General features: G+C 36.1%; 3 protein-coding genes across 3 annotated transcripts; 1 reads left to right on the top strand and 2 right to left on the bottom strand.

Annotated features, from left to right (window-relative positions):
• The first annotated feature begins 1,743 nt into the window (after positions 1-1,743).
• Positions 1,744-5,911, top strand: LOC125205841 (uncharacterized). The gene is made up of 8 exons (XM_048104994.2): positions 1,744-2,171; positions 2,250-2,345; positions 2,996-3,106; positions 3,199-3,508; positions 3,845-3,935; positions 4,363-4,696; positions 4,992-5,140; positions 5,234-5,911. Exons 1-8 carry the CDS (start codon positions 1,896-1,898, stop codon positions 5,757-5,759), a joined length of 1,893 nt encoding a protein of 630 aa, XP_047960951.2. The 5' UTR covers positions 1,744-1,895; the 3' UTR covers positions 5,760-5,911.
• Positions 5,912-5,984: 73 nt separating this feature from the next.
• Positions 5,985-7,792, bottom strand: LOC125205842 (NADH dehydrogenase [ubiquinone] iron-sulfur protein 6, mitochondrial-like). Its single transcript, XM_048104997.2, has 3 exons — positions 7,565-7,792; positions 6,405-6,489; positions 5,985-6,267 (listed from the first exon to the last, which is right to left on the bottom strand). Exons 1-3 carry the CDS (start codon positions 7,697-7,699, stop codon positions 6,158-6,160), a joined length of 330 nt encoding a protein of 109 aa, XP_047960954.1. The 5' UTR covers positions 7,700-7,792; the 3' UTR covers positions 5,985-6,157.
• Positions 7,793-8,529: 737 nt separating this feature from the next.
• On the bottom strand, positions 8,530-12,621 carry LOC125207628 (Major facilitator superfamily protein). Its single transcript, XM_048107048.2, has 14 exons — positions 12,435-12,621; positions 12,120-12,220; positions 11,907-11,985; positions 11,611-11,670; positions 11,399-11,465; positions 11,186-11,310; positions 10,736-10,837; positions 10,197-10,565; positions 10,065-10,112; positions 9,899-9,961; positions 9,536-9,616; positions 9,306-9,404; positions 8,874-9,011; positions 8,530-8,789 (listed from the first exon to the last, which is right to left on the bottom strand). The coding sequence occupies exons 1-14, from the start codon at positions 12,477-12,479 to the stop codon at positions 8,658-8,660; spliced, it is 1,509 nt and encodes a 502-aa protein (XP_047963005.2). The 5' UTR covers positions 12,480-12,621; the 3' UTR covers positions 8,530-8,657.
• Positions 12,622-17,929: the final 5,308 nt, after the last annotated feature.

A 17,929-nucleotide genomic window follows, 5' to 3' on the forward strand; every position in this document is an offset into this window, starting at 1 on the left:
AGAATATGCTGTGTCTTTATACATAGCATTATTCTACTCTCGAAATGCTTCCGTTGAATGTTATTTCTTTTGAGGTCATCATGTATTGTTGAGATATTATTCTTTTCGAGTTGTTGATTGAAATGATACTCTGATTTTCTATTCGAGCTATTCCATTTATTTCGAGCTTTGGGTCGAGTTTTGTTGTTTTTCCCTTTCTTTCCTGCTTCTTTAATCTCCTCTGGTCGTGATTCACCGTGTTTTCTATCCTTAGAAGAATATTAACATACCCCTAAATGTAAATATAGCTAATTAAGTGTGACATTTTTATAAAATAAATTTTAAGAAAATGAAAAAGTATTTTATATTTATGATATTAGCGGCTAAAATCAAATATAAAATCATAATCTCGTTATATAACCGACATACTAGATGTTTATTTAAACTAGTATCACCCACGTGCGATGCACGACCCATTTTTTTTTTTGTTTAAACTTATTTTATACTGTAAAATAATTTTATAAATTCATAAAAATATCATTGTATGAAATCTGAAATCATAAATATATAAAATAAAAAATACTTATTAAAAAGTATAAAATCAAACAAAGAAAAAATAATAACACATACACTGAATGAAAAACAATATTATTATTTCAAGTTCTAAAATCACAAATTTATACAAGAACAATTTATTGTACCAATAAAAACTTATATAACCAAATAAGTTTATAAACTAAAAATTGCACACAAATCACATATCATTTAAATCACTTTTAGATCTATATCAATCACAAACACATGTCAATAAAAATAATGTATAAATATATATTAGAAGATAGCCAAATCGATCAAAATCATCAACAAAGATACAACAAAATAGCATGGAATATACATACCAATATGCATGCATTTAGCCGGAAAAAAAACTACTAGTTGCATACCCTAATAGTATAACCCGCATCGCCTACTTCCCGTGTAGCTGCTACCACCCATATCACGTCCAGGAAAGACAAATGAATAAAAGCTGCCACCAACCTAATATTCATATAGAGTACTACATGAAAAAATTATACTCCCTCCGTCCCAAGATAAGTGACTTGTATTCCTTTTTGGGTGTCCCACTATAAGTGACCTATTTCCATTTTTAGCAAAAAGTCATCTCTCTTACTTTATTCTCCACCTACTTTATTCTCTCTTCTCTCCTCTACTTTTCCCTCTCTCATACTTTACTCTCTCCACTTTAACTTATTTAAATATCATTCCTTAAATTCCGTGCCCAAAAGAAGTAGGTCACTTATCTTGGGACGGAGGGAGTACATTTCACCATAAAAACCTGCAAGGAGAACAACATAAACAACAAATGCGGAAGATGCACCTATACCAAAAATTCAAATGCAAGATGTAAATGTAACAATAATACTCACTATGCAAGACTCAAGTGGACAAATTCAGAGCCATGAAGTTGGGATTTTACCAGTAAAGGAGGCAGACCGCAACGCACAACACTCCATTCCTCTGAGAGACTTGTACATCTGGAATTCATCATTGACAAACACACATTAACACGCTTGAGTTTTTGACCTTTTATACACGCAGCTAGTAATTGAAAGTGTGTAAAACTATTTTTTTAGAAAAGTTATAAAAAGTTGAGTTACTATTAGCTAGACCGGATTTGACTGGAATGTAAACCTAAACCGGCTTAAATGAACCGTCATTTTTCAAAAAAAAAAACCGGAAACCCTACATAAACCCTGAAGTTTCTCTTCCTCACCACCTCCAATGGCGTCTCCGCCAATGCTCTATTTTCTTATCAGTCAAGAAACTATTACTCACTCTTAATTCACTTCCTATTTATGCATCAAAACCACGAAATAGACCTTTCTAATTAAGTAATTAAAATCTCTGTTGAGATTATGGCAAAAAATTGTGCATCCTGGATTTCAGCCGCGCTAACCTACGCTGCCTTCGGCGTCGACGAAGCCCACGCAGATGGACGCCCCAGTTTTTTGCCATTCTATAATTCGCCTCCCGCGGCTGAGTCGGGGACTCCTGAGCCAGCGGCAGACGAGCCACAACGGGTTCGCAATAATAATCCGAGAACGACTTCAGCCGGATTCGACCCGGAGGCTTTGGAGAGGGGCGTCGATGCTTTGAAGGAGGTTGCCAGCTCTCAGCATGGTGCTAAGAAGGTTTGGAAGTTTCCCATTTTTTTCGGTTCCCGGATTAGATTAGTTAAGCTGTTTGATTGGGGATTTTTTTTGGCTTAGGCGTTTGAGTTTATGAAAAAGCGAGAAGAAACGAAACTGCAAGAATTAAGCTCAAAAGCTACGGAATTCAAGACAATTCAAGCTCAAGCCGAATCTGTAAGTCTCGTCGCACTGTTTGCTTCCAGTTTAAAATTAACCTTGTTCTTAATTATTTGATTTCCAGTTTTTTTTCTTCTTTTCATAACTGGCATTTATCATAATTTAGATTGAGTAAAGATTAATTGTTGTGAATCATTTGGAAGAACAAGATTTCATGTTTAAATTTAATAGTGAGTGTATTTCCTACCACATTGCATGTCTTTCTCGGCATGATGGCATTTTAGCTGGTAAAATTGAGATCGAATCTCCTGTTAAACAAGTAGTATTGTGTTTATTTGAGCAGGAATATGAATGAGAGTGTATGTTGTTGAGCTTTTTCTTTGTTATTCACTAAGTAATCTTGCACATTCTTTTCATTAAGCAACAGTTACTTCATTGCTTTATTTAGAGTTCAGAGGGTTTTAACTCTCATTCTCATTAAATGAAAATTGTGACTCTTTTAATGGAGTATTCTTATGAAAGAATCCCGCGTATACTTCACCAATCAAGGAACAAAACTAGGAATAGTAGCATTTTCATTACCCGTCAATATTTCCTCTTCCAAGGCCTGAGAACTAGAGATTTGGGGTGTTTTTCAATGCTTCAATATCAATCATTAATGACAAGATTGTAGGATGAAACATGAATAATGTTTCTATATTTTCCAGGAGAAACAATCAATAGTCCACCATGAGCAGAAAAAGTTAGCTCAACAAAAAGCAGAAATAAAATCACAGATGGCTAGATACGAAGACGAATTAGCCAGGAAAAGAATGCAGGTATGTTATCCTTTACATTCACGTGCAGTGAAGCATTAGGTTTTTCCTGTATTAGATTTCTAGGAGTATCCTGTAAATCTGGAGCTTTGCAGGCAGAGGGTGAACACCAAAGGGGTAGAAATCAAGAACTTGTAAAAATGCAAGAGGAATCGGCTTTGAGGCAAGAGGCTGCTAGACGAGCAAGCGAGGAACAAATTCAAGCACAGCGTCGTCAAACTGAAAGAGAGAAGGCTGAGATAGAACGTGAAACTATTAGGGTCAGGGCTATGGCTGAAGCAGAGGGAAGAGCCCATGAGGCCAAGCTTGGAGAGGATGTCAGCAGACGAATGCTAGTTGAACGTGCAAATGCAGAACGAGAGAAATGGGTTGCTACTATTAACACAGCATTTGATCACATTGGAGGTTTTTTCTCTCGAATAAACTGCAGATCTTTACCTTTCTAGAAATAGTTTTAGTTTCACTGCTCATTTTGTTGCAAACACTCTGCTGTTCATCTGTTAGAGCTTGTATATTCTACTAGAAGCTAATATACTTTTTGAACTTTTAGTGCGGGATCAACTTCATACCTTTTGTGAGTTACTACTATAAAATTAGTGCAAGTTGGTTTTTGTTTATGAAAGTATAAGCTTATATTTCCCATTTATTTAATTTTTGTCTTGCCTTGAGTCATCATTAATAGATGGCTGCATATTTCATTTAATGTTACTTCTCCAACTCCAAATGTTCCCTTAAATGTAGGAGGGTTACGGGCTATTTTAACGGATCAGAATAAGATGGTCGTGGCAGTGGGAGGGATAACAGCTCTAGCAGCAGGTGTTTATACGACAAGGTACTATATTTATGAATGTCAAGTTGTTAACCTCAAAATCCTTTGCAGTATATTGTCTACCTTCGCCTTAAAAAAACTCGTCTTGCCAAAATAAGTAGTGTCACACCCATTTCAAAACTTTTATATATCTATGTTTTTTCTCATTTTAAATCCACTTGTCATTTATCGCCATATGTGGTTTTGCGTTATTTGACTAAATTGTTCTTCTGCAAGAGCCACTTTCTAACAAGCACGACATTTTAGTTTGGGTGATGCTTTTAAGAAATTCAGTTCTAACATTTTGTTGACTTACATATTTTGTAAAAATGCATTTTTTTTCCGGGCATTACATTTCAAGGACAATGGAAGTTTTATTACATTGGCATTGGAATCTTCAGTTTTATTTCAGCGCTTTTCTAAACACTTGCAATATATATTTGGATTTCAGAGAGGGTGCAAGGGTGGTTTGGAGTTATGTGGATCGAATCTTAGGACAACCATCCCTGATTCGAGAATCTTCACGGGGTAAATACCCATGGTCTGGGCTGTTTTCACACGGCATAAGCACCCTTTACGGAGGTGCTAAGACAGGTTCTGGCTCACAAGCCAGAAAAGGTTTTGGGGATGTTATCTTACATCCTCGCCTACAGAAACGGATTGAGCATTTGGCTAGTTCAACTGCACATACAAAAGTTCATAAGGCACCATATAGAAACATGCTCTTCTATGGACCACCAGGAACCGGGAAGACGATGGCTGCTAGGGAGCTTGCCCACAAATCTGTATGGCGGCATCATAACCTTTTTCCTTCTTGATGGATGTTTTAATTATTTCAACACTCTTGCTTTAGCTTAAAGTAGGCACTAAGAAATATAACTGCACTCACACAAAAAAAATGTGTGTTCACTCACTCACTGTTTATTGTCATCGAGCAATTCTCCCGGTGGCAGGATAGATTGGGCTGGCATGCACCACATCTCACGTGTGATTTCACAAGTCAAGGGTTTTCCGTAGATAGGCATGACTGTGATTATTGTGAGCCCGTTTTCTAATATCGTCTATGTGCTATGCTTATAGGGACTTGACTATGCACTGATGACTGGAGGTGATGTTGCGCCACTGGGCTCTCAAGCTGTAACCAAGATACACCAGATGTTCGATTGGGCCAAGAAATCTAACAAGGGTTTGTTGCTTTTCATTGATGAGGCAGATGCCTTCTTGTGCGAGTGAGTCGAACTATGTTTGCCATAATCTTCATCTGTATAAATACGAAGTCTAAATGAAGCATTGTTTCCATATTAACATTTGAACATCTCCAGGCGGAATAAAACCTACATGAGTGAAGCTCAGAGGAGTGCTCTGAATGCACTCCTGTTCCGTACGGGAGACCAGTCCAAGGATATAGTCCTTGCTCTTGCAACGAACCGCCCTGGTGATCTTGATTCAGCTGTTTCAGATCGTATCGATGAAGTCCTGGAATTTCCTTTACCCGGTGAGGATGAGCGTTTCAAGTTGCTTAACTTGTACCTGGATAAGTACATAGCACAAGCAGGGGCAAGAAAGCCAGGACTATTTGCCAGGTTATTCAGGAAGCAGCAAAATAGAATAGAGATACAAGGACTCAACGATGAAATCATTAGGGAAGCTGCAGCAAAGACGGAAGGCTTTTCTGGAAGAGAAATCGCCAAGCTTATGGCGAGCGTTCAAGCAGCAGTGTATGGTAGTGAGAAATGTGTGTTGGATTCCGATCTGTTTCGGGAGGTGGTGAATTACAAAGTTGCAGAGCATCATCAAAGAAAGAAACTAGCTGGAACTGAAGAGAACCTAACCAAGTCCACCCTTTGATGGTTTTTGTGTTGAAATTAAACATGAATCATATGATTCTTTTTCCTCTAAAGCGAGGAAGTTTTGGTGTAGCTTAGCTTAGCATCCATTGGCAACATTGCTTATATACAGTGCTTGCACCAATAATGAAATCATTGTATCATTTTTTTTTATTCTCTACCAAGATTAACTCACTTAACAAAACCAGGCCTTATGATGAAAACTGATAAGCAAATGTAAATGATATAAGAAAATGTTAATGCTCCAGGAGCAAAGTTTCATTCAAAATGTGCAAAAGCATCCTTATTTTGAGGAGAAAGAATACTTGGCAGTAATGCCAAACACCATGTTATCTGAAAATTACAGCTTATAACAACTGGGATGACTGGCTTTTAAAACAGCACAACCAGAGACATTGTCTAGTGATGATGGTCTTGCACATAGCGTAAACCACAATACTTGCACACAGCTGGCTCGTCCTTGTCGAGGCATATGAACTCAATTGGATGACCCAGTGCCGGGTTACTATCTGTAGTAAAGTCAAAAGGGTGAGACACCTAGTAAAACATTATAAAGATGATCACTGATTTACTATTCATAAAGGAGGAAATTCAGATATATAACAAATTCTGCATCTCGACAGAAACAAATATTAGCAACACAAACCTCCTTCACAAACAGCAATCCTGTCCTCTACTTTGATTGGTGGAACTTCATTGATCAACTCCATTGGAGACTTTTTACTCGTATCCTATGTCAGCATCCGTAAACCATAATTAGAATACGAGACTGCGTTACTGCTTCTCGTGAAGATGATGTGTCACAAGTGCTAATATGCGAACAAACCAGGGGCAGAGTGCCAATTTCTGAAACCTATAAGATAATTTTGAGTATTACTATAACCTAAAAGTAAGTAGCAATTGACTAAGGGGGGTATGGAACTATGTATACCTACAAATCATAATCAAATTTCAAGCGTATTTTTATACACTAGCCCAGATAGAGCAAGGAAACGGTTTCCTAGTAGATTGGTAAATTACACGCATACTGCCCGCTCATGTAATTGGTGAAGAGATCAATGGCCAACTCAAGTGTGATCTTAATCATCAAAGCCTACTCAACCGGATACACCACTCAATACTCAAACATTTCTTATTGTCCTCTCATTCAATAGCCTAAATAGATCATACCACTCTCATATTTTCCTAAACTAGGAACAAACGGAAAACCATGATCTCATTTATCACTCCTCATATTTCCAAAAAATTATACACCAGTCCATGGATATCCTGTCTATATGCGAGGATATCAACTGACAACAGTGCAAGTGCAGACACTCTATAGCGTACAGTAGAGACAATTTCCTCTAAACCAGATTGCAAAACTTCAGGTGTCATACATAATGCCCTCTCTTCGTCTAATATAGTCAACTCAAGAAGAAGGCAATCAGAAACATCTGCAACCGTAGCAGAGACTCAATCTAGGAGGGAATATAGGACCGGAAAAACAGAATATTAACATCATCTTGCAGTTGCCCTTCCGTTTTTTGAGAAAAAATTATTGATCTACCTAAATAATCATGACAAAAAAATCTGGAGTTTTCTACGACCTTCGTGTCCCTTTGAATTGATAAAACAAAAGATTTAAAAAAACAATACGAACAAATTCGCGATTACAGATATTCAAATCGACATCAACAAAGCCCCCGCGCCAATAAAAGCAATCGTATACTGGAATAAGAAAAGAGCATAAAAAAAAACTCGGAAATTTTCATCACAAAACGAACGAATAACACGAATTTCCCCAGCATATGTATAATTAGATACCTGCATCCATTTTTGGGTATGAGAGGTGGAAACTTCGCTACTAACGATGCCGCTGAGGTTCCTCGAAGATCCAGTTAGAGTTTTCATGAGGTTTGTCGCCATTGTTAATGCATTATTTCTCCCGAATGCCGCCATTGTCGAGTGTGAGGTGTAGTAGAGAGGAGCTCGATTTTGTTCAAGAGAGAAAAGGGGTATATGAAGTGCTGTGCTGAATATAAATTCACAGTCAGTAGGCATCTAACAATTAAATTTCCAATTACTATATGTTATGTGGATTGTGGAGTATGTCCTTTCTTATGGTTAAGTGAGACTTTTCTAAATAAATAAAAGGCATAAATAAATATACAATTGAAAAGACAGAAATGTAGAGAAGATTATAAAGTACTTAAAATATATGAAATATACATTAATTTTTACTAAAAGAGTTATATGACGTAATTATAATGAGACAATATAAATTGAATAAGACTCAAGAATTTTGCAACGAATGGAGTAACAATCTACTAGTACAAAGGGCCATTTACCATCATTACATTTTCGGTCAATATACACTGACTCAACCATGAAAAATACTAGTACTATTATTGAATAATATTTAATGAAATTTTCATAATGTATTTTAAATAAATATAATAAAACATATTACAAAATACTTCGAAAATTGAAAAAATGTGTCGAACTATTGATTAGTATTATAATAAATACTTAAAACTATCTGAAAAGTGAAAACTAAAAGAAAATTGACAACTCATTCTCTTTGTTTTATTAATTTGCCATCCATGTGATTTCTAAGATAGTAATTAATAGTTCACAATGTTGCCGGTGGGACACATAAAAATATCATGGCTGAAAATCGAGCCATGTTTTTCAAAATTAGTTAAATCCGAATTAATCAAAAGTCGTGCATATTTCATTTTAAATACTAGTAATACAGAACAAATGTGAAATATTTTTACGGTTCAAGATTCTATTTGGATATTGGGTCCATTAATTTATTAATTTATAGAGTAAAAAACATGGTTAAAATTCGAAAGAAGTGTCTAGCATCTTTTACATGATAGTAAAACAGAAGCTATCCATGAAAATGTGGAAACTAGAGGAGTTTAGCTTCAATTTCCTCCAAGGTAAGCCCCTTTGTTTCAGGTATGTAAAAGAAGATGAAAATAATAGCTAAGATTGCTATTCCTCCGAAGATGAAAAACACAGCTCCTGCCCCAAGCAATTCCTGCAACCACGGTTAACACAAGATTTTACAATCTAATCTGAGAGTACTAGTACATATTAACGACAAAATTGCTTCAGTGTGTACCTGCAGTGGAGAAAATGCCAATGCCACAAGTGCATTCGCACCGAAATTTATGAGAACAGCGATACTCAATCCTCGTCCCCTTTGACGCAACGGGAAAATCTCGGAGATCATCAGCCAACCAATTGGACCAAATGATAGCTGCAGAATAAAAACGTTGATACTTGACATTACAGGATACAAAAGGCTGAAAGAAACAAAGACACAATATGCTCCTTTACAGAATATGGTAATTACACCCGTCGTTGAAGCATGAAATTACAGAAACATTTGAGATATTACGATAGCAGCTTTAACCACTTCTACACCCACAAAAGCGAGTTCCATAGGTGAGAGTTGTTTTATTACATCTCAGTATTGAGACCCAAAAAACACCTGATTTAGACCACAGAAAGTAATGTTGAGGCAATAATGCAATATCACAAATGGTATTACCTGGTAACAGCCAACGTATACGAGCAAAGCAACAACTGCCAAAGCAGGTACATCACCCAGGAAAGAGTAATAAGATCCTAGAAGAACTAGAGATACAGTCTGCCATGTGATACAAGTATGTCAGCAATAAGCTAAAGAGGCCAACAACTACTGGAAGAATGACTAAGAACTAAAGTACTATGAAGTTTGATCATATATAAATATATTAAAGACGTGGAGAGATTACTTACAATGCCAGATACACCTCCAAGTAGCAAAGGTCTCCTACCCAGCCTATCAACAACCAAAACGGCCACCCCCGTCATAATCAGCTATAATTGAAAGGCAATTTGTGAGTATACCAGGATTACGTGTATGAAGTAAGAATAATTGACTACAACAGTAAATAGTGGAGAATAGAAGACTGAACAGGAAACAGAAATCTCTTAAACATATAGCACATACTCGAGAGCACTGTGATAACATAGTCCTAGAGAACAATAGCAATACTAGCAGTGGTGTGGAATCCAAACTAGGAGATGCTAGGAAGAAATTCAATTAATAATTATAACTATTAAATAGAAAGTGCAATGAATAGGATCCCAGAAACTGACCTTCAATAAACCAAGTAGAACAGACACCTTAGTCGCATCTGATGCTTCAGGAAATCCTGCACTCTACGATACCAAAATTATTAGAGTTGGAGATATGGCAAAGTCATAGAATTCAGTACTAGCGACCACATATGTTTAGCTTTCATGGCTGATGCAGAAGTAGTACCTGAAAAATTGTTGCGGCATAGTACAACACACTTGGTTGTCCTGTAATCTGCCATTAATAGATAAGATAGTTATGAGCTCATGCTTAGGTTTGTTTCTGGAAATTGAAACCCATTTATTCTGAACAATATACCTGCTGAAAGAGGACTAGCCCACCACCAATGATAAGTGCTTTCAAGCACTTACCCTGGAATACCTCAGCTAGCGTAGCTTCTTGCTCTTCACGCATGTAAGAAAGCTCAGACAAAATCTCATCCACTTTCTGAGGAGCTGATTCACCTATAGCTGCACCTCGCAATTGACATAAGCAATCTATGGCAACTTTTCTTAAAACCTGAGCATCTCCTTTTCCCTGTACCACTCGTAGAAGTATCCATCTAGGAGATGCAGGAAGCCACCACATTCCAACTCCCATTATCAGTGATAGAGGTACACTAACTCCATACATGTATCTCCAGCCAGTGACAATGTCAACCAAAAGGCTACCAGCAATATACCCAACCTAAACAAAGTCCCCAAAAGTCTTATTTACAGAACTTAAGTAGGAGTAGTTTGTAAGGATACGTTACAACTAAATATCACAAAGTTCAGTTTATGGTAAGAAAAAATATAATATGTGATTGAATAGCTTGTCTAAGTATGGAGCTTTTCATTTAAGGCAGGCTTACTCACTAGCATTCCAAGAACTATGAAGAATTCCTTAAGAGAGATAAGCCGCCCTCGTATTTGACTAGGAGCTGTTTCAGCAATGTACATTGGTGCAGCATGCATTGCCTATATATGCAGGAAAGTGAAGTCAGTTACAAAAAAAATTCAAGTAATACAACACCGTGCTCTTATTGCATGATTGTCACTTACTTCTGGGCCCAAAATGATTTCTCCTCTGTAAGTTTCATATTCATAGAAAACTTTACATTTGAAGATATATATACAAGTATATTTTTAGGAAATCTACTAAATCTTGATACTTGTCTCATAACAATGAGTGCAAAAGAAAAGAACTTGCAGTCATCAATTATCAGCAACTCCTCTGATGTATTAGCAGAAATGATCAAGAAATAATTGCATATGATAATAGCCATAATACACACACTTGGGGGGTGTGCAGAATGATCATCTTACCAGTCCAATTCCTATTCCATAAATGAAACGCCCAATCACCATGAGAGTAAAACTAGGAGCCAAAGCTGTAAGAAGACCACCAACAAGGTATGTAACAGCAGAAACAATCAATTCCTTTCTTCTTCCTGCAGTGTTTAGTATCAATTCATCCACAAATTGTGTATTGAGCAATACTAATACCAATCATTTGGTCTACATTGAAGTCATACTAACCTAGGAAGTCGGCAACATTAAATGCCAAAATTGAGCCTATCAGTGCACCATAAAGTGAGCCACTGGTCTGCCAGAATTAGGAGGCAGAAACAGAAAACATGATTTTCCCAAACAGAAATATGCTACAGAAAAGCCCTGGCCAACAGGAGAGGACATATAATATGTGTATGAGTGTGTGTGAGGTAACAACCAGGAAGGGCGGGCTTGCTTACAATTAGACCAACTTGCAGAGAAGACAAGTTATACCATGAGATCCCACTAAATGTGGCTGACTGCAGGAATGAAACACAGATTGACATTAGCATATAATTTGTAATGAAAGAGTTCCAAGAAATAACAGGACCCGTGTGCCAATCAGTAAATTTAGGAATATGTTTTACAGATCAACTAGTCATGTTAATTCTGTGCTGCTAGAGCTCTACAACCACATGTGCCAATCAGTTCTAGAATATTGTGGGGAGTGGTGGGAAGTCTTATGTTTAAAACCACCACCTCCCATATGCAATACCTGAATGGAAATAGTAGCAGAAGATGTAGCTCCAATATCATAACCATATAGCAGTCCTCCAAAAGCGGGGAACAGAAACCTGATCCATGATCAAACAATTAGCCGAAAATAATCAGCACATCCAGATATGCCAAAATGTATCCTAAATTTGATAATCAAATGGAAATTATGAAACCAAATCAGCTATTAGCTAATGAGAAGTTGTAAACTCACGGAAGAATCGCAGAAACCACAGAATACTCCTCAACTTCGTTGCTTCCATTCTTCAATAGAGGCTCTTGCTCGGTACCAATTTCACCGGAAGACGTTCCGTCCTATCAATTACAAAATAAGAAAAAAGAAATATCGTCAAAACGACAGCGAACTATGGCATCATATTATCGGATAGCAACTCAAATCAGCAAGTCAACATTTAGTGGGGGAAAAAAAGGCACAAGCAGCAACTGCTTCAAGAAGAGCAAACAACTTCACATATAAAAATTGCGATAGAATGGATGAAATGAAGAAGATCAAGTTGGTAAAATGAACCTTAGAAATGGAGGAAAATCTCGGTCGCTCGACATCGGAAGCCATAGCAGAGTTGGGAAACTCGCGAAATCAATCAAAACTAAAGCACCGCTCTGTGATCTAACCACGTTGTTGATTTAATACACTGTGGTTGTTGGGAAAAAAGAGTAGTAGTTTAATTTTATCTTTGTCGTTGAATTTATCGGATAGATATGTGAGTAGGTGGATGCAATGTAAGTGACTAGCAAACTGTTTTGGTCACGTGATTTTATTTACGAGTACAAATAAAGCGGAGTATTTTTCAAGACATGTTACAATTTTCAATCTTATAGTTAATAGATTTCTGTGTACTTAATTATATTGAAATTATGTCAGCAAGAATAACCATGTAAAGGATTGTAGAATATGTGATACTAGTAAATTGGAAGTGTTTTGTTTTTAGCAAGAAACCGTGTGATAGTTTAAGATTTGTACTACGTATTTAAATTCATATTCATATTTCATACTATACTACAAATGTCATAGTATTTCATTTTTGTGAGTACTTAATGACTTGTTATATAATGTGTCACATTGAACATTAGTTTTGTAAAAGATTTTCAATTGATCCGATGACAACATGGTCGGACGCACACAGTATCTACTCTTGTTTATAATTACATGGCTTCACTTCTAAATTCTTTTAAAAATAAAATAAAATTAGACACTATACGCACCATGTGACAAACTGAATACATATCATAGATTGGATTATGCTTATTAATACGGTCAGCTACCAGTCAAAATCATCACTCCATCATATTGACACCCTAACGCATCACACCCGTGGAATTAATATTGTCCACGCCGACATACTAATACAGTATTAAACCCAACCAAAATGTTACTCTCTGTCATTTAAATATCTCAATGCTATGAGATTGACTATTAAATGTTCAATTCATTTTATGTTTTTATTAATTTATTGTATTCATATTTTATTAGCATAAAATTATGGAGTATTTTTAACTTTATTATACTTTTCTTAAAATTTATATCGAACAAACTTATACAATTGTATTTAGGTTGCGTTTGGTATACGGAATTGGAGGTGTGGAATTGGAATTGAAACCTTCAATTCCAAATCCATTGTTTGGTATTAGAAAAATTCTTGGATTTGGAATTGAATTCCAATTCTAAATCCTCCAATTCCACAATTTGAATTCCACATGAAAAATAGTGGAATTTCAAATCTTTATTAAATTACACACACGATGCATATTTCTCACACACATTGCATACACACACATAACACACGTTCACACGCACACACACACAACACATATTCACACATACACACTACACACATCCTCACACACAAACACACACACACACAGCACACACCCACATTCACACACACACTGCACACACATTCACCATTCACACACACACACTGCACACACACACATAGTACACACATTCACCATTCACACACACACAACACACACATTCTTACCCACACACTAGACACATCCTCAAACACACACAACGCACACACACACAAAGTGCATACACACACATCACAAACACAGTACACAACACACACATACACACTGCACACACACAACACACTCACAATCAATTTTTTAAATTCAATTCCATATCAATTATTTCATTTTGCCAAACAAAGGATTTGGAATTGAATTCCAATTCAATTCCTTCCAATTCCAATTCCAATTCCAATTAAATTCCAATTCCAATTCCAATTCCAATTCCGTGTACCAAACGGACCCTTATTTATAAATGGATGAAGTATTTTATACTGAGGAAAATTAGGTTCTTGGTGGTGTGTGTGGGGAAGAAGAAATTAAAGAGAAGGGGAATAAAAGCATTTGATTTTGATTAATATTTTTCATGTTTTTGTTTTAAGGGTTTTCTATTTTACAATATTTTAGAAATTTTTAAAAAAATAAAAAATTAGTTACAGTAATAAAAAATGGCTAATCCAGTCAACAAAACACTAATTAACAGTTGACCGTGGAAATTGACGGACCATAAAAAAGGATCGGATCGACACGAATTTCATTTGTTATGGACCCGTTTTTAAAAAATGAATGTTTTGTACTAAATTCGTATATTGACCATATGTTTAGGGCCAAAATTGACCTTTAATCTAAAATATATTCACGTATAAATGGAATTGAAAAGTACACCCCTCGCTTAAAGATCTTCAAGTGAATAAGTAGATGACAAGTGGAATTGCATAGACTGTTCTGTGCTATTTTGTTGATATATGTAGTATTTCGCAATAAACTGAAGTGATTACAGCTAATAACAAACTTTCATTACTCGTGAACTTATCATATTACACATTATTTAAATTTTTTACAAAATATGTGTTTATATATGTAAATATTCTATTGTTTTCGACAAATTAACATTACCATGGTTTGCTGTTGTGGTAAATTAATGTCGTCCAAATATCACAAATTCAAAATACATCATTTAGCAATCAATCGTTTAAGCCAGTAATGTATACACATGAGAAAAAGGGTAATAATTATGTATGTACCCCAAAAACTTTGATAGTAGTATTTAATACTCCCACCGTCCCACAATAAGAGTCACACTTTGTCATTTTGGTCCGTCTCATAATAAGAGTCACACTTCATTTTTATCACAAATGGCAAGTAGGTCCATATTCCACTAACTCACTTCACTCACATTTTATTATAAAATCAATATAAAAAGTGGGTCTCATATTCCACTAACTTTTCCAACCCACTATTCTTTATATATTTCTTAAAACTCATGTCCATAATAAGAGTGACTCATATTGTGTGACGGATGGCGTAGTATATGTAGTCTTATAATAACAAAACTCATCTATAACTAGGGGTGTCCATGATTCAGGAATCGGCGGTTATGGTTTAGAAATTGTTGAACTAGAATCAAACCGTGAGGGTGTTTTGCGGTTACGGTTCCAGTTTCAAAACTGCCGGTTTCAGTTTCGGTTCCGAATCGACAGTTTTTCGGCAGCTTTTTCGTGGTTTTGAACCATCAATTTTCGGTGGTTCCAGTTCGATTTAACAGTTTTCCAACGTTTTTTTGCAGTTTCGGTTCGAAAATCCGAAGCTGAACTGAATCACGGTTCAAAAAATGACATTTTTGGTTCGAATAAATTCTCACGGTTATGGTTTCGCGTTTAACCGTCGAAACCCTAAACTTTGGGCACCTCTATCTATGACCCAGTGGTAAATGTGCTCATTGTTAAGGCATAGGTTTGAGTTAGACGCTTCTCAAGCTCACTTTTTTTACTCTCTCCTTTTCACTTTGTCTTTCTCTTCTTCCAATTAACTTTGTGTTACAAACCACATCCTTTTTCAATTTAATTTTGTTATCAATTCATATTTAATTTTTACTATTACTTATGTTGTTTTTAAGTCCACTAGCTTTTTCTTAGTTTAATTTTACATTATTTCACATGTGGTGGTGTTCGTTAAATATTTTATTTTTGGTAAATACTGGCCAATATAAAGTAAACTTTAGTAATTGTTTACAATAAATTCAAGTTTAATTACTAATAGGAAGGTATCATAATTAGTAATTACTCCCTCCGTCCAACAATAGGAGTCCCGTTTTTCCATTTTTGGACGTCCAGGAATAGGAGTCCCGGTTCTACTTACTATATATGGAAAATAAAATTAGCCTCCACTTCTCACTTATTTACACTAAAGCCATTAATAAACACCCCCCAAACCCCACCCCCAATCTCGTCTATCTTTATTTCTCTCACTATCTCACTCTCTCTCTCGCTACTCTCGGAACCCTAATCTACTGCCGCCGCCTCCTCCGACAAAAGGCATCCTACCCACCGTCTCCTCCTCCTCCCCACTCTGTCTTACATGGATCTCAGCCCCTCTGAAACCCTAAGCCCCATCTATGGGATAAATTCGAACGGAAAGCGTGTTCAACTGCCACAGTTTCCTCGTCCGAATCCGATATCGGAGTGGACCTTCGACACCTCGGAGGGGTCGATCTTGACTCCTATTGCTACCCATCTTTCTCATGTCCCCACATACTCGTGGGAGGCGTCTTATTCGATGTCCCACCGTGGTTCCTGAAACTCCAATGGTCGAAGGCCCTTCGTGGTTTGAATCCCAGCCCAAACTGCTCCTAGAAACCCCAGATCTGGAAGATCCATCGTGGATGGTGAGTGATTCCCCTTTGAAATTCTAAGTTCCCCCTTGTAAAAAGAGCAGATTCAAACTCATTTGCACCAATTACGATTCAGTTTGTATATGTTTAAGTTTCATTTTAATTTCAGTTTGTATTTTATGTCCATGAAATTATTGAATGCATGAATTAAAAATGTCATCAGAATGTATGCTTGAAATTATTGAAAGAAGTAAATTAAAAATGTCATCAAAATGTATGACATTGATACGTTTAGCAATCTAGCAATCTGACACAAAATATTGGAAACAACTTCTATTTTATGCAAGACGAAAATAAAAAGTTTAACACAATTGAAGTGGGTCCCAAATTCCACTATCACACGCCATTTATTACACACTTCAAAACTTTCTTAAAACCCGTGCCATGTACAAATGAGACTGCTATTATTCGACGGAGGAAGTATAAAACTCATCTCACTATATTCATATCTATTACTCCACATAATACATATTCCTAACTAACAAAATATAAATACTTAGTATTTCAAAATTTCAAATATAGAGTAATGATCTGCTGAGCGCTCAAAATGAATGAGCGCTAGCATGAGCGCCCCTTCTTCGATTCTCTTCCTTTTTTTCTGTTTTTTTTCTTCATATTATTTAGTCAATTCTCGGTTTCCCTCTTCAATTCTCTACTCTACCCTTTTTTTGTCTCTTTCTACAGTGATCTATGCCTCCCCTCTTCAATTATCTACGCCTCCCCTCGTTTTTTTTCTTCTACAATTTAATCAATTCTTTTTTCTTTCTTTTTCTGCAATTCCCTCTTCCAATTTTGTGCCTAAATTTTCTTACTCAATTCTTATTTTCTTTCAGATGCTACTTTCAATTGCCAGACAACTTAGAATGCCCATGGCTGTTAGATTTGTTCTCAAGAAAAACGTTGCGGAATTTTATATTCCACCTAGATTTGTGTTTGGAGATAAAAACTTTGGAATTTCAATTTCTCCGTGTGTGATTTACATTTCTCTGCAAATATGAGATTATTGAGATATTAGCAGTGAGAAATTACAATATTAGATGTGTGGTGGAATTTGATTTTGAAAAAAAAATGCTATGGAATCTCAATTTGGAGAAATAATTAATAGAAAGAGTGAAGTGAGCAGATGAAATTGTACGGAATGAACAAACTATGCGTACACTCAATATTGCTGGAGAATCAAATCTGTGAAGAAATGTGAAAAAAGAATTTAAAATAATTTAAAACTAAAAAAACAAAAGAGAAAATGATAGAAAAATGATTAAAGGAGCCGTCGCTCATGCTGGCGTTCATTCATTTTGAGCGCTCAGTAGAACAATCCT

Source organism: Salvia hispanica, chromosome 6 (genome assembly GCF_029641045.1).
Source record: "Salvia hispanica isolate PSC_SH4W2 chromosome 6, Shi_PSC_v1, whole genome shotgun sequence".
Lineage (NCBI taxonomy): Eukaryota > Viridiplantae > Streptophyta > Magnoliopsida > Lamiales > Lamiaceae > Salvia > Salvia hispanica.